Raw genomic sequence first — 24,133 nt, forward strand, 5'->3', positions numbered from 1 at the left:
CAGAATACTGTTAGCCAATCAGAATGAACGATACTTTCAGCCAATCAGAATCTCAGATATTGTCTGCCAAATTAGAATTCAAGACATCTACAGCCAACCATACTGCAGGATGCTATCAACCAATCTGAAAGCAGAACGCAAACATCTTATAAGAGTATAGGATACTGCCAGACAGTCAGTCAGGACTTCAAATAAAACAGGGGATAGGGGACAAGGTGCTGCCATGCAGCCATTAATTTAAAGGTTCACTCCTTGATAATAATCCATTAAACTTCTCATTTAAATTCTCCTCATGTTCCTCGAGTTGTCTGTCCAACGTGCACTCAAAAAAGCTCTGGTGTTTGTGCACAGTCCTGGCTCTGTAAATGGAAAACAAGCAAAGTCTCTTGGACTCACCAATACACCATTCCAGGCAATCAACAATGTTGTTTCAGGCAACAATCTGTACCAATAAAGGACTGAACCTGTTTGCATTCTTCATTCTGACCCCCAACGACCCCTAACATTTCTTTATCAGAATGGATGGATGCAATCCATCCACTGTATATAAAGTTATTGATGCAATCTATTTCACTTCACTAACACATAGGCTGGCAGATTTAGTAAAAACACCACAACACACATATATTTCCTTTGTATAAACATTTACCTCCAACCCCTCAGGTAGATTACCACATGATTACCAAAATGTGTGTGTGTGTGTGTGTGTGTGTGTGTGTGTGTGTGTGTGTGTGTGTGTGTGTGTGTGTGTGTGTGTGTGTGTGTGTGTGTGTGTGTGTGTGTGTGTGTGTGTGTGTGTGTTACTCAAACCGTGAGCTGTATTGTGAATGAGGACGTCATCTGCCACTACCTGAGAAAGTGACTGCGACAGATGCTGAGACAAGCTCCAAAATGCCTTAACATAGGTTATTCGACGCAGCAGGTTACTCTTGCGTATTTACCACGGTAGAAATCAAAATGTAACTTGATCGCAACGAGGCGAAGCACATACAAGAATCTGCATCGGTGTGTAGCCTGGTCATTAACCGAAGAACAGTTCCGTGGGGAGGTAGCCTAACCTGTGCTGCTGAGGAGCAGTGTTCATCTTTTCACTTGTAACCACAACAGTGCCTGTCATTGCACTGCAGAATTGCAAGTGCTAGACACATAGGAGAAGGAAGTGAAACGTTCCAAATAAGCAGTGCAAAAAAACATAGTTTTGCTCAACAGTAGCACAACGTCAAATTAAACGCGAAGAAGGCACGATGGGAGGATTTCATTCCGTACCTGAAGACCAGAGATACAGAGAACTCGCCGACAAGACTGGATGTGAGTACGACATAACGGATACATGCTGAATCGTCACTTAAAATGTTTGTAGGCAGCACATACGTAGGTTGTCGTTTGGTGAAACATTGAATAATGGTAAGTTGCAAGCCTCAAGGTATGTTATACCTGATGTTAAACTTTACTTTACCCTATGACCAAGTCGTCTAAACCCAGTTCCTGAAATTAAAGCTCGGGTGTGCCTGTAATATAGAGACTCTATTTTTAACTTTAAAAAGGCTTTTGAGTCCTACGTAGATCCCTGTCCGTGACAAAGAAAAGCTAATGTTTTTGGGGACATACTTGGCCATCACATATCTTAGAACCATTTTTTGTTTCATAAATACATTCTAGTGCTATATAGTGTACTGTTGTGATGGACATATGCGCTTCTATTGGTGAGATGAATAATGGATAGACTTTTTTCCACAGGAGCACTTTTAGCGGTGTTATACAACACCAGAGAACGATTCTTAAAAATGCATGATGCTGAAGTTTGCTTCCTTACATAAACACATCTACTTTAAAACGCAGTCTCTTGATTTTATGGACAAACTCCGACTTCCTGCTGTATCATGATCACCTGCTGTCATCTTACATCTTTCAGCCGTCGCCTTCAAACAGAAAAAAGGCCAAAAGCAGAATTCTGAATTTGACATGGCACACTGAAGAATTTTCTTATAGCTTGTTCCTCTTGACCATTTCAGAACCACCTGTTTTTTTTTTTTTTTTTACACCTTTATTTGAATAATTTTTCCCTCTGAAATGGGCTACCTGCCTCAGCCCCAGCTGCATGTGTATTTGTATGGACAACTCCAAACTTGTTTGCCTCTGTGGCGTGTGTAAAGAATTAACAGCTTGTATCCGACATTGCATGTTTCAGAACCAGTATTTCATGCTGTGTGTTTTCTTGTTGGCCTTTGCGTCTTTCTTTGTGAGGTGTAGCTGTTTCTGTCACTGAGTCTGAGAGTGTGTGCACTACGCACGACTTCCATTAGTCATGTTCTTCTCCTTATCTCCCCTCACGGGTCCTCGCTGTGAGCCTTGCCAGCGTCTCTCTCTGCATTAAGATGTCACCAAGGTTTATCTCAGGAGGGGAGCTGCACTGTTTGGGATTTTGTTTGGGCCAGAGATGGGGTTTAAAAGATTAACCCTCAAGAGGGGCAAGGCTTAAGGTTTTAGATCTTACCTCCCTTCATCAACAGCAGGGCATAATAGTCCTCTCCTGTAGAGATGGATGTAGGGGGTATCCCTACTTGTTCTGAGCATGGCTTGATCATCTGTTGGTCACATATTCGCAGTGGCGCAAAAAGTGGGTATGCGCTGTATGCGGCGCATAGAGGCGCCGCACCATGGGAGCGCCAAAGCGATGGTAAAAAAAAAAAAAACATGTTTGGGGTATTTTCTAGCTGCTGTTGTGCGTTTCTAAATCATTTCTGCATTTCCTTAATTTTATAACATTTTAGAGGACTAAACAGGCTAGAGTATAGGCGCCTTATCTCTTAAGAATCCATAATAGAATTTTGACATAGAAGAGGGAGCTGAGGCCGTGACCGCTAAACACACAAGCAGTTCAAACTAAGCTACGAGTAGTGAGTTGGTTGGATGGAAGATGGATAAAGCAAAAAAGCTGTTGGGAGCTTTGGGAACAGAAAAAGATAGAGGAAAAAGAAGACATGTCAGGGGATGCGACAGCAATTAAATAAGTGGATGGTGAAAGGCAACAGGTAGGTTTTAAGGTGACTTTACGTTTGTGCTTGGAGGCTTGCAAATAATGTTAACAGACTAGCTAGCAGGCTAGCTAGCGTTTGCTAACATAGGAATGTAGCAGCCAAATGGGGGTTTATGGCTAGCTTAAGCCTCATGAGTTAGGCTGATGATAGCTACACTTAGATTTTGGTTAAACCCCTACTGTACCAATCCCATGACACGTCTCAATTTTATTAAGGCAAAAATAACAACTGGTAAATATAAGGTGGCAGACGGGCTCTGGTAGCATTCACAGTAACTAACAAGAAGCTGGAAACGTAACTCTGGTTTCCATGCTTACCATTAACCGTTCATGTTAGCTGTGCTGTCAAACATACAGGCTATCTGTTGGCATGCAATACTAGATGAATGGGCAAGTGCAAAGGCACGGCGTGTTTATTATTTAGTAGCAACTAAAGAGCACTCTAGAATATTTTGGTAGCAGCATTGTTACACATCATCACCTTTAAAGATCTTTATTTGCAGGCTTACTCTTGCGTTTTAAGGCATTATGTTGCAATGGTTATCATTATAATGTTAATGTTTGCAACTGTTTATTATTTACTAATATACATATATATATTTGTGTGTGTGTACAGTATACTGTATGCACCATAGCGTACCATTACCATTATGGTAGGCATGCAGTGACTGATATACTTTAAAATAAACCTTTATTATTTAAAGCCCATACATGATGATGTCTGGCACACTTATTTATTTATTTGTTTAAGAAAAGAAAAAAAACGTGTGTGTGTGTGTGGGGGGGGGGGCGCCAAAATTGTTGCTGCATACCCCCCTGACACTGGGCAGTTGCACCCCTGCATATTCGACATAGGTTTTGGCAAAAGTATTTTGTAATCATCCCATCATCGGACTTCCGAGCCCTCTCTTTTGCTCTCTTCTCTCCTCTGATCGAATCCCCTTAAATAAAGAACAATGCTGTTGTCCATCCTTACCCACTGTGTGAAGTACACATTATACCCCCTAGTGTTCCCTCCTGTCTGTATCAGTTTACCTGAAGGTTGCTTTGTGTAATAAATGGCAAGGCGCCAAAGGAAAGCCTGACTTCTCCTCCATTCACTACCCTATTAGCACTGATGTACACACTGTAATAAATATAGTGTCCATCCATATGTTTTCACATGGTGTTAACACTTTTAAAGAGGTATTAGATATTGATATATAAGTATAAGATATTCTCACTGATAGGTAGAAATTGCAAAACTGAGGAAAAACACCCTCTAGAACAGGGGTGTGCAATTAATTTCCCCAAGGGGCCACACAAGATAGTGGGACTGTTGTGGAGGGCCGGACCAATATGCTGAACTCAATTCTCAATATGCTGAACTCAACTCATTCAAATGTCTCAGTGTTAAAGGTCTGCCCAGACGTCACACATGGCACACACAAGAGCAAGCTTGCAATGCAATAGTATAAGTATAGAAATGAATAGTAATATCAATTTATATCATTTAACGTTTGATTCCTAGTTTACCGTTTACCTCCGCGGGCCAGTCAGGGACAGCCAAGGGGCTGCAAATGGCCCTGGGGCCGCACTGTGCCCGGGTCTGCTCTAGAAGGCTCAACAGTGATGTCTGGTGTCCTAGACCCACCCCACTCCATACTCATGAAGGGTTAGAACGCAGTGATGTCTGGCGTCCTAGACACACCCTCCTCCATACTCGTGATTGGTTAGAACACAGGCTACCAGAGATACACCCCAAGATACACCTCATTAGTGACCCCAAGTAGTCTGTGAGCACCACAGCCACTGGCTCGCTATATCTGCATCCTCAGACACCTCCTTTAAACTTTTGAGTGACTGTCCTCGAAAACCAAAATCCAACTAAAGGGTTGATTTAGCTACAAAGCCCTTAAACACCTATCCCCACTGGTCTTGTGTGTGCTTAACAACCTCATTGCCTCGCTTCTGCTACAAATGTTTCATACTTTATCTTTTTCCTTTCAAATGCTTCCTCATTCCCTCACTAAGTGGTTCTGGGTCAGGCCATTGCAGTTTGTCTTTACCCACCAACAGACAGAATTTCTATAGAATGGGCTCCAACAATAAATTCAATGCCCAGAGGGCTCTCTAGCTTATCTTCTCAACATCATGCCAGTTCATCCATTGTCCTTGTTTTTCTCGAGAAGCTGCTACTGCTCGTCTAGTTACATTAATAGCAACCCGACTGGAGAAGCCAGTTCTGTGACATATTTTAAAGTTTGATCCTGCGGTGGATTTGTAGTCATGTATCCCATTGATATTTTGTATATTGTTTGCATGAGACAAACTGCTTTTGAACCTCAACAAACCCTCCAGGGGATTCATTCGGCCATTTTGTATCACTGAACGCAGCAGAATGACCAGTTTTAACTCTTCCAAATCACCCAAAATATATCTTAAAAGCTTCTCTTTGTGGTGGGAGACCTTGTGTGCCTGGCATTCATTCAGGTGGGGATCCTCTACTATGACATATAATGACATTCAATGCTTTTCTGAACTGGTGTCATATTACAGCATTATGTAATACCTTGTATTGTGATAGATGATGCGGCCAAATTTGATTACTTTAAGAAGTTCACAGTCCTATTTGAAACTAAATAGAAAACAGCCAGACCTTTATTAGCCAGTTTAAAAGGCTTGCATGACTCACACTTAAATCCCTGGATGTTCTTCAGCAGTTCACAACAAAGCCCTGTCTGTGTGGTGTTCCCTAAGGCCTGTGTCTTCCTCATCACGTGTGCCTCTTTTCTCAGTTTCTCTCGAGCAGATTGGGTGCCTTCACAACCGTTTCAAACAGCTGAGCCACAATGAAGACACACTTCGGTAGGCAACCTCAGTTTTCTGAGTACACTGACCGATTCCTATGGTTTTTGACATAGCCTTTTCATGCACACTTCAAAATATCTGAGGGTGAAATATCGGTAAAGTTAGTACAGATAATCAATGTTCATTTTCTCATTTTTTCAATTTTTTCAAAATGAAAAATATATAATGCTAAGAGATTTGGATCTGAATTAATATTTCTTGTTTTACAATCACACTATACAATTAGTGAATCATGGCTATTTTAGTCACTGACATTGTCAAAGCTGTTGTGTCCAAAAATATACTCTGCACTACCAGAATATAATTTGCTGTGCTTGTAGGAGAGATGACTTCAGTAAAATCCCAGACCTGGCCTGCAATCCCATTCAAGCAGAGATTATAGAGGCCTTCTTTGACAAAAGGTAGGACTGTAGGTGAGACAAGGTGCTTTTCCTGATATCTATTGACATTGCATATCTGTTCCTTCTGTCATTCATTGATACGGGTGAAAAGACATGCCCATATCAAGTCATGTGACAGAAAAATGTATATTATTATTGAATACTCACATTATTTTGTGATGCCTTATGCAATGGCTATGTCATTAAGGCAAAAATCGTCTGCGTTTATCAAGAGTAGCACACTATATGTCATTTCATCTCTCTCTAGAAACTTCCAGTCCCATGGCGTGGGGACTGTAGAGGAGATTGGCTTTGAGGAGTTCCTCACGATCATGGCCTACTTCAGACCGCCATCACTGAATATGAGTGAGGAACAGCGCGAGGAGCTCAGGAGAATCAAACTTCGCTGTAAGCTCCCTGGCTGAGTACCGGAACATTGTTGTTTATCATTGTGAAGGGCATTGGCAGCTACCACTGTGTCCTTGTAGAACAAGTGAATTAGAGATTTACAGATATTTTAGAACCAACCAGGAAACATGTTTCAGAAAAATCACCTCTCTGTTTCCCCTTCAGTTTTGTTCAACATGCACGACACTGACAATGATGGAACTATCACCCTGGAAGAATACAGACATGTGAGCCGACTTCCTCATTCTTGCTTCCCTGATTGTTCTGATAGTGTGCGTTTGTGTCATTCTGATAAGTGCAAATGTGAGCACAGTGACCAGCCCAGAGTTGGGGTATCTCCACACAGGTGGTGGAGGAGCTGCTCTCCCGAAGTGGTGCTCTGGGCAGAGAGACAGCCAAAGGCATCGCAGACGCAGCCATGCTGGAGGTGGCTAGCATCTCAATGGGTCACATGGTACAGTGACCTCAGCTTGACCTCTTCTGAAATAAAAGGCTCATTTCAGCATCACCATTCAGGACCTTAATTAAGCTCAAACACTTGTTTATTCTTTTGATTTAGGAGCCAGATGAATTCTATGAGGGGATCACTTTTGAGCAATTTTTAAAGGTTTGCAAATAACTTTACCTGATTCCTTTCAAACCTGTGTCATGTGAAAAGACTTCAATTACTTGACTAGAATTTTCTTGGATAAGGATACAACCGTATGCGTTTGGATCACTGCTCATGGTGACAATACTTAGCTATTTATTTCAGCTGTCATGTGGTAAAATCATAATTTACAGGATCATATTGCCAGAGTGAGCACCTATAGATACTTCCCTTGTTTACCTTCCTTATCTTCTGAATTAAGATTCACCTCATGTATACCACACCTTAAAACTCTGTTGCCGTTATTAACATGAAGTCTTTTCTCCCTAGATCCTGAAGGGGATTGAGATTGAGAGCAGAATGCACATCCGATTCTTAAATGTAGACACCACTGTCCTCTGCAAGTGAACCCATCCCTCCTCCATGACAGTGGTGTAGAAGACTGTTGCACGAAAGTACACTTCAGGCTGCAGCAAACTATAGCACACTATATGCACACTATAGACTGAGATTATCCTTCTTTGCATTATCCAAATGTGTCAGACTTGATAGACGGTTATCTTTTAGTGGATATGACCACTATTTGTTAGATCTAGTCTAGTAGATGAGTACAACTTGGAAGGAATTTAAAGAAAATGTAATCTGATCCGGTTGAAAACAGATTGAAAGTTAACTCCATCACTATATTATGATCTTGCCTTGCATGTACATATTTCTATACATATATTATATATATATATATAGATAGATATATAGACACACAGATTGCCTTAATATAATAGCACCTGTCTTCAATGGTACCACCAGTTCGAAGTCTTGAGGCTCACTTAGTTTGAAACTTGCATTTTAATCAGTATCCTCTAGGGGGTGCTGTTGTTCTTTAAAGATTCTGACTGGCCACTTGACAACATCCCACAAGTAGGGGGTTAAATGGAATTCCAACCTAAACGGAATCTGGGGAAGCAGAGTAGCATAAATGTATGCCAATGCGACATGATGTGAACTGAAAGATATGCTGCTGAATGTCTTCGGAGCGTTGGAAAGATTCGAAAACACAAAAGCAAAGACAATGACTTAGCAGCGCTGTATAACAGTGACTAGAGAAATCTGCAACACTTAATTCCAATGCATCAAATAATTCAATAGAATCCACTTCTATTCACATTGGTTCCCCACTGGCTCAATAACAGCATAGCCAAAGAATGACTGTATGCTTTTAAAACTGACTGGTCTCATTAAAAATGACACCCAGGTTTTATATATGCATGCTTGGTCATTGCCATGCATGGCCATTGCCTATTCATATTTTGAAAGCAATACCAAGTCAGTTCAGCAATTATCTATGCAACTATATACATGTAGTATGATAATCTATGTGTTAAATACACTATTGAAAACTGATATACTATATCTAAGGTTTCATACTGACTAATCATTCAGGATAACACATGACTGTATTGAGGCATTGTCTGACTGTGCCTATGAAGAGTTGATCCTTTGAACAGGAAGGAGATTGATGTTAAAACGTCCACACCTGTTGTGTGATCATATGCCAATACCAAGTGGTATTAAATGCAATGAAATGTGAAATGCAAATCTAATGTGTTTTTTTTTTACTTCAGCATTCCCAGTATGAGGTTGTGCTGTTATGATTAGTAATGTTATTATTTGGAAACAATCTTTTTTGTGTGGGTTTGTGTGTTTTACTTTTTTGGAAGTATATTGAAGACATTCTTGCCCGGACACATTACGCTAAGTACATTTTGGTGTGTCAACCCCTATAATTAAGAAAGAATTAGATCCCCTTTTTTTAGGATCTCCAGAGCTGCGCAGCCCCGTTATGCAACTAGCCAGATTGATTACTGAGCAAGAAATGAATTTACAGGGTGGAACCCATGTACTTGTATGTTTATTGATTTTTCCATGTTTAATGGCCTATAGCTGGACATACATTTTGTGTCATTGCAGTATAATTTTGCACATTACACATTCCTAGATCAATCATGGTCAAGCAATGTTTGGTGGCATAAAGATCCTTTTCATGTCTCCACCTCATCATTCCACCACCACTACACAATGAAAACAACAAAACAATTCCTTTATAAGTCATTTAGCATTTCTGAACTAATTCCAGTATTAGATCCAAATCAATTGAAAGGCTCAAGCATATCCTATTGGAAACAATGTCATGACCTTTCAACCCACACAAATGTTTTTTTTTGGCACTTATTGTCCAATCCATGTAAATGCTGCCCCCTGCAGGTGACTGAGGGATCCACTGCATTACCTCATTCTCATCCCAACTGCAGGTGGAGTTTGGACCGCACCCAGGAGAGTTCAGCAATAGGGTCATTATTTCTGTGGGAGACCTCCTTAGCATTTTGAATAATTTACTGACCCTTAATATGTATTATGCAAAGGTTTAGTCCCATGGCCTACATTGGTTTTGGTCACTGCAGTCAGAGTTTGGGCCAAATCCAGTTATTTCAGACAGTTTCTAAAAAAACGAATTTCTCCATGGTGCAGTGTGTGACTGATTAGCCATCACTATTTATATATATATATATATATATATATATATATATATATAAATAAAATAAAAAGCCTTCACTAGTTCAAGACTAAAAGGGACAGCCTTGCCACACCTGGGAGTGTTCAGTTTCAGCTGATGTAGCTTTTAAGACTTTAGGTTCCAGAATGTGATGATGCAATTCTTCAACTAGAAGCGTTGTAACCTTAGATCGACAAAAGGAGGTGTGATTTTTTCCATGCCAGTTTCCCTCCCTGTATCTCCATTGCTACTGGAGGAGCTCAGGTCCTTCTGGTTCTCTGCAGGCCTTCTCTGGTCTGTAAGAAGCTTATAGCCACTACCCAAGTCCTGTCATTAGTGTAATGTCCGTCATTTAATAAACTACAAGTGGGTCAAAGACTGGGATTTACAGAAAGATTAAAAGCAAACTTTGACCCTCCTTCTAATCACCAGATGGGCCAGGAGTTGGAAGTCTTACCAGACCAAATTGCTTAGCCAATCAAGTTAGACTGGTCAGATCAATGGTTTTTACTCAGGTTACCTTCACCTAACAATGTAACTCTGGACTCCAAACAGAAATACAGTATAAGAACATCGCAGACATAGTCTTCCAGAAAATTCTATAATGAGGTGATTAGAATGTCTTTGGCATACTGTAGTTAAGCTTTAACAAAGAGCTTCAACCCCCCCCCCCCCCCCCCATCCATCCAATTTTATGAGACGCCACGCCAAAAAAGTTTACAGGCAAAGGAACAGCTGCAAGTCCAAATGCCAGGGGACCGAATTCTTTGCCGTAACATTCTTCAAACCTCGCATGTGACACTTGAGGTAAAAAGCAAATGCGCACAAGTGCAATTTTATAATCAATCTTTATTGTATTTAGAAATTTTGCGCAACAACATTTTTTGTCTTTCTTGACTCCGTTCACAAGGGGCAGGCTGAGAGGAGCTCAAGCTGCGGCTGTGCCCGCTGTGCCACCTGTGCCCACTGTGCTGCGCAGGACGAGCTGATAGGGAGGACAAACATAAAGTGCATGTCAAAGTTCTGTTCTGCTCTTTTTTTTTTTCTCCTTTTTTTTTTTGATAGAAAAAATGTGAAAACAGAGTGCAGGACAATCACATCCCCGGAGCTCGAGGGGGAGCTGTGGGGGGCGGGGAAAGCATGGCGATTCTTTAAAAAAATTCAGAGATAATAACATAATAAAAAAAAGAAAACAACAAAGAAAATGAAGAACAGTCTGCTGGGAATCTCCTCAACCGAGGGTGAAGGAGGACTTCCCTCCGGGGGGGTTTCTCCTGCCAGTGGGGGCCACAGCAGGTGCAGGTGCAGGGGCGCCAGAGCGCTCGGAGGCCTCATCGTTCAGGTCCTCCTCCACTTCTAGGGAAACAGAGCAATTGGTGTCAGATCCTTCAGTGTGCGCGTGTGCGTGCGTGCGTGCGTGCGTGCGTGCGTGCGTGCGTGCGTGCGTGCGTGCGTGCGTGTGTGCGTGTGTGTAATTCAGGCAAAAAATGTCAGCTTAAACTAAAATTAACAATGACATCAAATAAATGATTTCCTCCCTTCAAAAATACTACCATCCATAGTGTCTGTCTGTATTTGTGCGTATTGCTTGAGTTAACATCAGTGTGATGTCATGACTGCACTTCTTTTCTTCTTCTCTGCCGTTCTGTTCTAGTTTCCGCTCTAAAGTCACACACTATAGCTGGCCCATCAAACTTTTTCTCCACATTACTTACACACATGGAAAAGAACTTGTCAAAGTAAAAGGGATCAAAAGTTAGGGACTTAAGAAAGTTATATAGAAATAAATAAGGCATCCAGTAAAAAGTTACGCATGGTGTTATTTAAAATCATGAAAATGATAAGTCACATGTTCATTTGGCTACTCAATGGGAACACAAATTTGTGGTTTGCTTTCGTTTTCACACATAGAAATGCAGGGAAGTGATGTCGTCTATAAAAAGGCTTTCATTAGGATAATAATTTTCAAATGGGTGTCATGCTGTGTCGTTAGAGAAAGGAATGTTCAGCTCACTGCTGATCTTGAGACAGCACATTACTCGTGCTCAAGACATGTGCACCAGTGTGCCAGCGAATTAGACACTTCACAGAGATATTCAGGGCAAGTTTTTAAGGGAGCATCTGCATGTATAGCATCTGCAATATATCTAGTCCAAACATAACATGATGACAGAATCATAAGGAGCAGATTTAAAGATGATGTTAAACTCACCATCATTGGGCTGCTGTGGCTCTCCAACCTGAAAAACAAAGTCAGAGCGGTGTCATTTTGGGAACTCATACCAGGGACACCACCATGCCCAGACACCCACATGTTATCTCAGCATTTTAGATCAGGGAACCAGCTGGTAGTGTGACCCAGATTTCAGAGAGCCTACTCAGAATCCTGGCACAAATATTAGAACTATCCAAACTTTAGTTTTTATTTTAGGAGTGTATCTACAACAGTCCTATAAGCATGAAATATATTGACGCCACGAGGGCTTTCATGGACTACAAGGGTGTTTCATCATCCAAATACATCACAGACGAGGAGTTCAATTACTGTGGTTTGACTAAACAAGGACATTTGTCTGAAAACCAAAAAAACACATCAACTAAAGTCCACAAGGGAATTTCCTCACATGTTATATTAGGAATCACTTCACCTACAGGCCAATGTACTCAAAAACATTAGAACAGTTTGAATCTACACATATACATCTCAACCTTGCTCATTAACATGATCTGTATCAGGTGAAACAGGCCCATTCTATACAGTGGCAGAGCTATTACAATGGGACCTGCTGCAATATTCAAAAGCCTAGGGGCTTTTACAGCCTGCTATCCTGGAGGAGTTAATGCAGTCTGGTGTAAACCAGCTCCCAGTGAAGACAAGGCCACTGATGGTTGGAGCAAATAGATAGATAGATAGATAGATAGATAGATAGATACATTATGTATCCCGAGGGACATGTAATGGGCAGGATGTCTGCTCACTTTGACGTGGTTTCTAGAAGGTGAGGGCTCAGGCTCGGGCGCAGGTGGTGGTGCCAGCTCAGTGTAGATGGGAGATTGGGGGCAGCGCCTCAGCGGAGCGGACGACTCTCCACACAGAACCCCACTGGCCTCCCCTCCTACACACACACACACACACACACACACTTAGTTTACTGACACTTTATAACACAGCAGACACATGCACAGCTCATGCTAAAGCTTAAATATCCCTCTTATGCGCACACACACACACACACACACACACACACACACGCGCATCCAATCAACCTACATAGCCAAGCTTCAGTAAGTGCCCACACACACACACACACACGTTTATGATGGTCTGCTGTAGACCAGTCATGTTGACTTCAGCATGTCTCTGATTCATCTTGCAGAGGGCCCTTCTGCAGTGCTCTAATTTCCTTTGTGAGCCAGAACAGCCCACTAACAAACAAGATGACTGGTTGTGTGCTCATCCAATCCAACTCCCAAACGCCACATCCTGCCTGAGGTGCAGCACTGCTCACAAATCAGCCAAGACGCTATCCAGACAACCGCAACCTAAAGACTAAACAAATAAGCACCCATCCCCCCACCCCCTGTCTGTCTGTCTGTCTGTCTGTCTGTCTGTCTGTCTGTCTGTCTGTCTGTCTGTCTGTCTGTCTGTCTGTCTGTCTGTCTGTCTGTCTGTCTGTCTGTCTGTCTGTCTGTCTGTCTGTCTGTCTGTCTGTCTGTCTGTCTGTCTGTCTGTCTGTCTGTCTGTCTGTCTGTCTGTCTGTCTCATGCTGACACTGTACAGTTTGTCCCGCATATTGATGTCTTTAAAGTGGTGCAACCCCCTACAGGAATACACACACAGGACAAGGACGGAGGAGAACATGCACAAGAGGCCCCATTCACATATTGACCCAGCCCTTGACTAATGAAGTTAACTTATTGTGAAGCAGCTCTGGCTAAACAATCGTCTCCTTCATGCTACCTCCAACATCAAGTCCAGTCAGTATGTTATCTTCTTCTCCACAGTATCAGACTCATCCCTCACATGACTTCTGCCTGTTCTGCAGCCACAGGGGTCAATATGCACAACCCTGGAGGAAAGGAGAGGCTGCAACGTACTTGCCAAGGCAAATTGAAGCAATGACTAAAGCAAATGTGCAAAGCAAACACCCAAGAAAATCTCTTTAGCCAAATAAGTACAAGAGAGGGGACACTAGAACACCTCTTTTTTCCCAGCTTCTCTTACCATCTTTACTTTAACAGGCTAAACCATAGCTCTCTTCCCGTTACCACAGACCCATTTAAACTCAAATGACAGTCTATACTCTATACAGTCGTCACCCTTACCATTAGTAGAAGTCAGTCAAGTATGTGTTTGCTCATCTCCTTATTACAGTGAAGGCCTGTAACCCTGTAATTAATACCTGTGTGCTGGAACTTCCCCAAAATATTACCTGTTCTTGCACAAAAACAACACAAACCCTCAAGAATATTCCTATATACCAAACTTCTTTCAACCTAATTCCAGGACTACTTCCCTACTCCTCCCCTTTACAATAAAAAAGAACAAGAGCTGACATAATTACAGGACCAATGCAGAAGGCCTGTGAAATGCCAACTGAGATCCATACAGGAAGTTCAGAGATGAGTACTACCTGATGACCTGCAGAGCAGCAAGAGACAGGTTGAGTGGGAAGAGAGATACAGTATGTGGGGACAGAGGGGAAGTAGATGTGATCATAACAAGATTAGAATACCAGTGTGGCACCAGAGGAGGGCAAGAGTGCCAGATAAGGGCAAAACAGGAAAGGTGTAATGCTTGAACACCAGCAGTTAAAGGTACCAAGGTACCAGCAAACAGAGGTACCAGATCAGGCCATACAGGTTAGGAGTATTGGGTGTGGGTTCTGTTTGTGAGGGTACCAGGTGGGTTGTTCCTGCGGTGAGCGTGGGGGTCATCCGGTCCAGCAAAGATGTTGGAGACCATTTTGTTCTTCCGGGTAGGTTTCTCCTCATCTGAGCCGAAGCTTATGTTTGAAGCTCCGCCGGGAGGTCGCAAAACCCTGTCAAGACCAATAATCAATGATCAATACCCATCTCACAGCCCTAAAGCTCAGCCTTGAGTCTCCAGCTCGGCCTTTCAGTGTTGTGTGGGAGAGGCATACCAGAGTGGTTACACTGCAAAAGGATACACACATACCAGTACGTGAGCACACATAGTGCACAAGACAACACACCGCATTAGCTACTGAGCCGGATCCCTGACTGGAAGGTCTGCTTCCTTAAGCCCCTCCGCCAAACGCACACAGTTTCAACCTACTGACTGAAACCGACCCCTGTCTGCATGTTGGTCAGCAGCCAATCAGAAATTCCCAAGCGCTTAGTCGCAGGCTGGCTATCATTCCATACCGTCCACACACGGAAAACAATGGATTTACAGAAAGAGTAACAGTCTTTCGGAACCGACTGAATATTAGACAAACGTGGCGACTTGAATGGTGGTGAGTCGACAGAGGACATTTTTGCGACCCCTCCCCTTAGCCCTCTTTTTTTTAATACAGCAGCTGACGCTTCGCAGCTGTCCGAATAAGGCATGCCACAACTTTCCACCATATCACAATGTCGATCAATTTATGTGAAGAGTAACGGTACAAAATCGTCAATGTGATACTGGGAACAACTGTTTTAAAGCCTGATTAACAGTAATGCAAAAAATCGGGTCGATCCACCAGATGAGAGCTCAAGCTTTTCCAGTCGGGAAGCAGAAAAAGCCATTTTCGAGACCCCACCCCACAATGTAACGACAAATATTTGTATACAGCAACACATCTCGCAAAACCAACAAAAAATAACAGGACGACTTCATCCATATTCGATCAATAGTTTTAAGACGGACAGGATCTGTAACATTAAACTATCGGTATAGCTTTAATAGCGTATGACTTTCTGTTAGCAAGCCAAGTCAGCTTGCTCGACCTACATCTCAACTGCTGAAGGCTGTTTCTCAAGCCAAGTATGGGGAAAAGGTTAAGACACCTACAATTACCAGATTAGTTAACGTTAATTTATCTAACAAACATATCTAGAGTTAACAAGATACATCTATGAAGTAGACGATACGGTGGCACCTGAAATATCCTATGGCTAAAATGACACATCACTAGGTTAGCTTGCACCAACGTTATATTTAGGATAAGGTAGGGTGTCCCGTAAATATAATATAAAGTGTTGACTAGCTAACGTTTGATCTTTGTATTCTTACCCACTAACGTTAACCAGGAGAACTGGCAACACCTTTACTCTCTACGGTTAAAACTCTCAAAACTTGTGCCCATTATATAATTTACAGAAGTAAAAAATGTTGAAAGAGTCAGTGGCATTTTCAAGCAGATTCAAACTGTTGATCATGTAAACAACACTCGGCAAATAATCCAGGTTTCTTCGATTAAAATAGGCTAACATGTCATATGTCAGTCGAGCATTGAGTGTAGCTAAAACGAAGGTTAGCAGGCCAACATTAGTTAGCCAGCATTGACGGGTCAGTTGGACTGAGGATGGGCAATATTCAGGACATCACCAGCTAGTTAACGTTTTACACCCCAGGTTTCATTAGCTAGTTATCAAAGCAGACATACTGTAACTCATTGAAAAAACTACCTAAGTACAGTGGGTGTTTAAACCATACCTTAAAAACATGTCATATTAATCTTAATTTATTGGCCACTGGCAATAGACTACTTTCTCATTTAGTTCCGAGAAAAAAAATCACAAGTCATTGATCAAAAAAGAATCAGGTTAGGTTACAGTAGCACTTGAAAAAAAATGTTTAAAAAAATCGGTCGCTGGCTGTGTTATAATTTTCCCGATGGTCAGCTTTGTCCAAACAAAGGTAACGTTAACGTCCTTCAGGCCGGCTAGCTGACATTAAAAATAGATGTTAAATCAGGTTTGCATAAAAAATAAGGCAAAGCAAAAGACTAAGTTGTAAGCCTAACCACTTCTCATCTTCGGAACATATAAAATCTATTTTCTGACGAACAGGCCTAAAACTTCAATACACCGAAAGTCAAGATCCTTAGCTAATTACTTTGCAATACCGTTAACGGTACTTGTCTTCTGGAGTCAAACTCAAAGGATAGCGTGAGCTGTGGCTACCATTTTCTTTTGTTTGTTTCAGAATTTCTTTATTTACCTGGAACTACTTTTTGAACCCGGTTCCAATCCTTGGAAGGTGGTGGTGGTTGTCATGATGTCAATCACTACGTTGTATAGCTCTTTAGTCTATGAATTAGCTAGCTTTTAAACTGCAAATCCGTTCTCCTCAAATTCCGCATGGACTCCACCCGACTTCAGCTTAAATGTAATCTGAGCACGGTAATGTAACTTTGCTCCAACCTACATCACAAAAGCCCCAGCCCACCAGAATTCCAGACTATTTGGTTGGTTCAAACTGAGGAATACCCTCTGCGATTGGATAAATAACCTGTCGTTCAAGGACGCCCGCCACCAAACTCAAACATTCTAGAGCATTTCTCCAAAGGCAAGGCACGGCGCAATTACGACAAAACGATGCTTCTATGCAATTTGACATGAAACGCAGCCTAACCTATGTCTACAACATTGCAGAAAAGGGTTCATAGGCTATATGATGTGTGATTGCTGAACGCTACCAATAGAATGTCTATCACTCAAAAATCAGTCAGCAAGGTGCCTCCTCTCCCCCTGATACACATAGCCTACTTATATCTCATTATGATAGTTAACATAAAGAGTAATCTACATTCACTAATGAATAATGCAACGTGTCATTTTGTTTGATCCACATTGATGTTCTTATTCTCACTGATAAATGTTCCTTATGCCAAATCAAGAAAAGAAACGTTACTGATGAGCATATTTGATGATGTCTGTTAATTACATGTATCAGTAAGCGACTATACACATGTTGATCTGAATTTGATACAGACCCAGGTGCAAATGTATTAAGTTCACTTATGTCTAATCTCACCATATACATTTTTTCATATTATGAAAATTCATAATTATTAAATGTATTATTAGATTGGAGTTAATTAATTTCCCCCCATATATTGCACACCTCTCGAAGTAACTCGCTTGTTAGGTCACTGTCCAACTGGAATTTCTGTGTAACCCTTCCAGCATGGGCCCTAAGATTCCCCCCTCCTTCCTCAGGGGCAGGACTATGTGCAGCAGTTCAACCCCCAAAGACTAAAGAGGGGCGCTGAAAGGGTGCCCCACTTCTGTAGCACTGGCATAACCGCTGATGACACATAATTACCTGAATAATTATGGAGTTACGTGGGGGTTGTTTCAAACAACAAACAACCTCAAATGTCATGAAGGGCAAATAAATCCATAATGAGATTAGCTCATCTTAAACCAAAATTCTAATCTAAATGTAGCGGTCATGGAACTACAGGAATGCCACAAAAAGCCAATACAAACAAAAAGAAGTCACTGAGAGTATGACTACTCTCACAGCAGCTTCTGGCCATGGTTAAACATACATTTGAAGGCATTTTGGTAACTATTCTATGTGGACCTTTTATAATGATGCTCTTCCTTCTTGTTGTGTTTGTGTGTATCTACTGTTGTTGTGAATCCCATATTTTGGCATGCAATTACATTGGTACCCGAGATTTCGTACAACTGTGCCGCTACACAGACCTGCCGACTCAGAAAGCTGAGACAATATAGTTGAGGTGATTTCCCCCCACTTTCTCATTCTCATTCCACTTTGTTTTTTTTACTTTGAACTTTATTCTCTTGAATCAGAGAATTCACTAACCTTTTCACTATTCCCACTTTACTACCTTTTTGTATTCAAAGCGAGACAAATTGCTCAGCTTTCTTCTTCGCACCTGCAACTTATTTCTTTGTGGGAAACAACAAATTGCTTTTAACAATATTACAGACAATTCTCCATGCAGCACAGCCAAAATCCTCAAGAACAGTGAAGCAAAACTCAAGTAAACGGTCAGCTCTGATGATCTTTCCTAACGAACTAAAGAATATTCCTTATGCTCAGGGATACAAATGTTTGTGCTGACCAAGAGCTTTCGGGTCAAGGAATTAAAATTAGATTTAAAAAATGAATAACTTTATTTAAACAAGAAATGTATTCCACAATACAGATACTCATCTTGGGTTAAACATCTTTGAAGTCTTTTTGTTTGTTTGTTTCTATCCTAATCCAACCAGCTTTAATACAAGTTCAGTACTACACATGACCGTTACAATATATATATTTATATATAAAAACAAGATATAAAATCTTCTGAAACAGAACAGAAAGTTTGGATGAGGAGCCACTCTTACGCTCAGGGAATGAAGCAAACGGCCCAACTCCCACCTGTCAGACTTAAAGGAGTTTATGGCTTCTAAATCGGTATGCAATCTTCTGAAATTCACTGCAAGGCTAATCATGACATGAAGACTGTCAGGAAGCAAATCAAACAAAGGACTGGACAAGCTTTTTGATCAAAAGTTGTTTTGTTCTGTCTCCATAACATCATGTCATATAAATACTGTGTGCTGGTAAATAAATCTCTTCTGTCTACGAGGGGTTAAGTATAGGGACCACTCATTCTCCACCCACTACACACTGATCTTTTACTGATCAGTGTTGCATTCCACCAATAAGATTCAGATTCATTCAATGACTGTCACTGAGAAATCCTGGCCCATGTATTGTTATCCATTCCAAATTATACATGGTTGTGAACAGAAGTTAGGGTTCTACAGCTCCATTCATATATATGTGTGTATATATGGCAAAAAGTGTATTTGATCATTTATTCTTGTCCAATGTAAGCAATGATTGTGTCCAATTACGTCCATACCTCGTCAAGCACCCTCCTGTGTTCTAGCCTTTTACATAGCACATCACATTGTTTCCCATTTAATGAATGTAACACTAGTTCGACAAAATGTTGTTTCTATGTCCAGCTTTGCCTTATTTGAAGCCCTATTTAGTAATAGTGCAGAAATCAGTACAAACTTCGATTTGGTTCGGGGTAAGAGGATAGTGCAAATGTCACAAATGTATTGCAAATGGCCTGACCTAATTTGTCAGTCAAGGGATTTGGTGTGTATAGCGCCAACCACCTCCACCTCAGTAATTAAAGCATTTGCAAGCTATACCATGGTATGAAGTTAAATTAAGAGACCAGCAGAGACAAATGTAGCAATATATGCTCATTGTGGGGTGTGCAGTTTGGACAAAGGGATCAGCAAGCCCATGTATACTTAACTCTTCACCTGTCAGCATAGCTTATAATAGATAAGGCTGGATAGGACTACTGTACAGATGAAGCTTTTTGTTATGCAATGATCCAATGAGATGGCAATGTGACAAACATATGACTGAAGTAGGAACACTAACGAAGCATGGACACACAGCAGAGGAACCCATGCCTACTTGCTTCCCCTTGGCCTCCTCACAGTATAAAACACCAAAACACCTGATATCTAACTTCTAGTAAAAGCAGACTGTGCCAGGATGCTGGGCTTGGAACATTATTCAGCGATACACCGTAAAGTTTTCTGATGTAGTATTGGCTTAGTAGAAGTAATTTATGTACAAAAAGGAGAAGAAAAAAAAGCTCCAATATATAACAGCAGATCTGTTCAATTGTGAGATGGTCTATTAAAGTGTGGGTTCAGTTTGAACATAATGTTGGGAAAAGTGAGGAGGTGGCGCTGAACAAGTGGAGGGGTGGGGAAGAGGGACATTCTTCACCCCTTTAGAAGAGGCCTCCTGTCTGTTGCTGAAAAACATCAATTGTGTCTTCATCTTCCATTTCCAGCTGTCAAGAAAACATTAAATCAGTTAATGTATTTTCAATGTCTTAAAAGTGGCTTTAATTCTTATCTAACCTTCAAATCCCCACTTTCAGTAGCTGCAATGGTCAATAAAGGCCTAGTCCACATTGACATCTACTACCAATGGATATTTCTTCCCTACCTCCAACTTTTGTCATGAGCTCATGTTGTATATGTTATACTACATGTATATATACATTATGCCAAATGTTATAATCTACGGACACAATTTCAAACAAAGAATGAAGAGTATCTACCCTCTTTACAAAATTACCCTTAAAAATGTTATTTCTGCTCAAGCTCCAGTATTTGTGCATGGCATGGTATAAGTGATCTGTGTGGGTGAGACTGGTCACTGGATTGAATTACCTGTGAAGGCGTGTCTGTCTCATTTATGGGCTGTCCATCAAACCGGAAGCGAATTTGCCTCATGGTCAAACCCTAAAGTAGCACACTCATATATTTATATATGAACTTAACATTTGCAGCAGTTTTTAATTGATACAATTAAATTATATTGTTGTTTTCATGCACCAGGTGACAGGGTTGTGAGCAGGTAAAGAATGGAGAGAGAGATGCATACAGCATTGCATAGAAGCAAGGCCGGATTAACCATTAGGGCAACTGGGCACTTGCCCAGGGCCCATGACATCAAAGGGGCCCTTGACAACGTTGTTGACAAATATCACGTTATGAACGCAGTCCTTGCAGCGCATGGCGATGTCTGTTGTGCCTCCGTTGGTATAGCATAAAACGTGAGTTGTATTAAAACATAGCGTGTGTAATGTGTAGCTATTTCATTCCGTTTGTTAACCTTTCCTGCTGTCGGAGGCTGTCTTGTAGTTGGAGATTGCAGGGGAGTAAAATGCTCCACGGCCGAAGTAGATTAGCCTACATGTTTTCAACTTTGGGTTAATTCCCTTTCCGTTACGTCTGCTGCTGGTTAGTAAATACAGACAGCAGGAAAGTTTAGCAAAAGGAATGAAATAGCTACACATTACACACGCTATGCTTTATTAGAACTCACGTTACTCACATACTGGTTAACACTGTTACAGCACATAAATCTTTGTCGCTGCATCCAAACAATGCGTCACCATTCTCCCTCCCTGTACGTGCTCTTCTGAAAGGAGCCGCACCATTTTACTAAACGTTCTTGCAATGTCAATCATTTGATTTAAATATACTTATTGGCCTTATTGTGCACGCTTGTGCGTTTAACAGCACTTGTTTGTGTGAGAGAGCATTTAACTGTTGATTCCTCAGTTTAATAAAGCCAGGCTATTCATTAAAAAAAACGTACGTCAATGTGGCATTAGTACTATGAACAGTTGAGATTGATTCCTTCTGGCTCGGTTCGGATTCGAAAAAAACTAATATTTTAATGCCTGTCGGACTGGGTCCGGGCTCGGTTACTATTCTGTCGGACCGGGCCGGGCTCGGACAGAAAAAATCGTCCCAATCCATGCTCGAATGCTCATGTATTTGTATTTTTGTACAATCCGGGTCAGAATTTTAAGTTTAATAAGGCCATAATCACTGCTGTTGATGTGCAATAATTCTCATGGATGCATGGAGCACTTTATTTCAAGAGTTCAATATTTCTGCATTGCAGTTCAATTAAGTTATTTTTGTTTAAAGACAATAAAGAAGTGTTTTCCTTAAACATTGTGCCCATTATTGTAATTTCCAAGAAGGTATAACTCTGAGAATTCCAATCACATTTGTTTTAAATATCGTCTAATTATCGTTATGGTCAAAATGAAAAAAAAATTACGAGATATTCTTTTTTGCCCATATCGCCCACCCCTAGTGTTAATGAGAGAAGTTTTAAAAGTAAAGATAGGTCATTAGGCCTCATAATTGTTTGTGTAGTCATGAGCTCAGTCTTTAAGGGAGGCCAGTTGTAAGGTCCATTTGTTTAAATAAAAATAATAAGGATATATAGTAGTGAAGTGATCAACATCAAATGTTGAATTGTGATACAATAAACATGATCTTGACTTTGAAATTACATGCAACAGTGTAGCCAATGGTTTACTTTTACTAAAAACACACTAATTGCCTGCTTCATGGTTGGTGATAATTTCACATTTTTGCATTTTTAAAATGTTCTAAGGCCTACCTAGCTGTTTGCTGTCAAGATAATTGAAACATTCAAGGGGGCCTTGAGCCTTGTTGCCCAGGGCACAGAAAATTGTTAATCCGGCCCTGCATAGAAGGGTGTACCCTGAGAATCAGATTCAAAGGAACTAACCTGTCTTTCACAGTATGCCTTCATCAGTTTACTGAGTGGTGTGTGTCTCTTGATTTTGAACTGCACTACTGAGCCATCCTGTCCAGCCACCTTCAGATTGATGTGTTCATTATTTTCTGTCTTCACTCCCTCCTGCAAAATACAAGCATTCACACGTGTCAAATGCAATGCAACTGGGACACCAGATGCTTTCCCCAATGACACTAACAGTCGCAACTTGCCATTCTTACATTCCAACTCTACATGTATTTTAAATTAGCTCTGGTCAGCATAAAAAACCTATCCATTGGCAAAATAATATCGGAGACGCGTGACTTAAGAAAGCAGACTGTTTCATATTAGTATAGCAGCTTCATTATTTAGACTCTGCTACGCCGCGCAGAGCATGGACTACTGCTTATAAACAAACATCTGGACAATACCACCCACTTCTAACACGTTCTATTTAATAACAACATTTAACACTTCATCTTCATGTTTTCTTAGGATAACGAACGACTAAATAATCCAGACGCCTTCTATGTAACAAGACGAGTGCAAATGACTAACGCCATAAAGTCGGACAGTGAAGTGAAGCACTCATGTTGGCTAACGCTATATTACACAATCTTGGCTGACTGGCTTCAATTTAGCAAGCAAGCTGGCTAGCTTTGTCAGTTTACATCTTAAAACACTTTACAATTCACTAAGTGAGAGTTAAGGGGTGACAAATTAACATACATAAGACATTGACTTTGCTAATGTTGGGATATTATATTTGCATTTCCCCATATGTCGTTCACACATTACTTAGAGATATTCCTGAGGCTATTCAATTATCATTAGCTTGTTTCCTACAACAGAAAAGCTAGCTAAAATGCTAACTGCGCGCCTTTACAAGCGCGTTCACATTTCTTCCGGTGTTTCCAAAGGAGTAGTTGCAGTATTTATCCACTAAGCGGAATAACTCCCTCCCAAAGACCTGCTAGAAGTATAATTTGATTTCCTGTATATTGCATTTAATAAGTAAAAGTTAAACAGCACGACAAATAAAAATTAACTCACCTTGGGCTTTTCGTCGGCCATGGTAGCTAATTGTATTTGGGCTTCTCTACGCTGCCACACAAAGAGTCTACGTGCGCGCGCACACACGCGCGGCAATTTAAAGCCGGTCTTGCGTGCGCGTTCACGAAGACACGCGCATTCTTTACCAAATTATGATTTTATGCCTAAAGTCCATTTTGAATCCCATCCAATG

At 41.0% G+C, this 24,133-nt stretch overlaps 3 protein-coding genes across 3 annotated transcripts; 1 reads left to right on the forward strand and 2 right to left on the reverse strand.

Annotated features, from left to right (window-relative positions):
- Window positions 1-1,244: 1,244 nt before the first annotated feature.
- tescb (tescalcin b) lies at window positions 1,245-7,672 on the forward strand (the record flags this gene model as incomplete). The annotated part of the gene is made up of 8 exons (XM_080856655.1): window positions 1,245-1,308; window positions 5,815-5,884; window positions 6,208-6,288; window positions 6,536-6,675; window positions 6,841-6,902; window positions 7,022-7,129; window positions 7,235-7,282; window positions 7,595-7,672. The coding sequence occupies 8 exons, from the start codon at window positions 1,245-1,247 to the stop codon at window positions 7,670-7,672; spliced, it is 651 nt and encodes a 216-aa protein (XP_080712781.1).
- Window positions 7,673-10,662: 2,990 nt separating this feature from the next.
- On the reverse strand, window positions 10,663-17,141 carry jpt1b (Jupiter microtubule associated homolog 1b). Its single transcript, XM_080856656.1, has 5 exons — window positions 16,987-17,141; window positions 14,718-14,857; window positions 12,795-12,931; window positions 12,028-12,055; window positions 10,663-11,171 (listed from the first exon to the last, which is right to left on the reverse strand). The coding sequence occupies exons 1-5, from the start codon at window positions 17,040-17,042 to the stop codon at window positions 11,047-11,049; spliced, it is 486 nt and encodes a 161-aa protein (XP_080712782.1). The 5' UTR covers window positions 17,043-17,141; the 3' UTR covers window positions 10,663-11,046.
- A 1,757-nt stretch (window positions 17,142-18,898) lies between these two features.
- LOC308379496 (small ubiquitin-related modifier 2) lies at window positions 18,899-24,006 on the reverse strand. The gene is made up of 4 exons (XM_080856657.1): window positions 23,941-24,006; window positions 22,897-23,028; window positions 21,009-21,080; window positions 18,899-20,623 (listed from the first exon to the last, which is right to left on the reverse strand). The coding sequence occupies exons 1-4, from the start codon at window positions 23,959-23,961 to the stop codon at window positions 20,561-20,563; spliced, it is 288 nt and encodes a 95-aa protein (XP_080712783.1). The 5' UTR covers window positions 23,962-24,006; the 3' UTR covers window positions 18,899-20,560.
- Window positions 24,007-24,133: the final 127 nt, after the last annotated feature.

This window comes from Sprattus sprattus, assembly GCF_963457725.1.
Source record: "Sprattus sprattus genome assembly, chromosome: 18".
Lineage (NCBI taxonomy): Eukaryota > Metazoa > Chordata > Actinopteri > Clupeiformes > Clupeidae > Sprattus > Sprattus sprattus.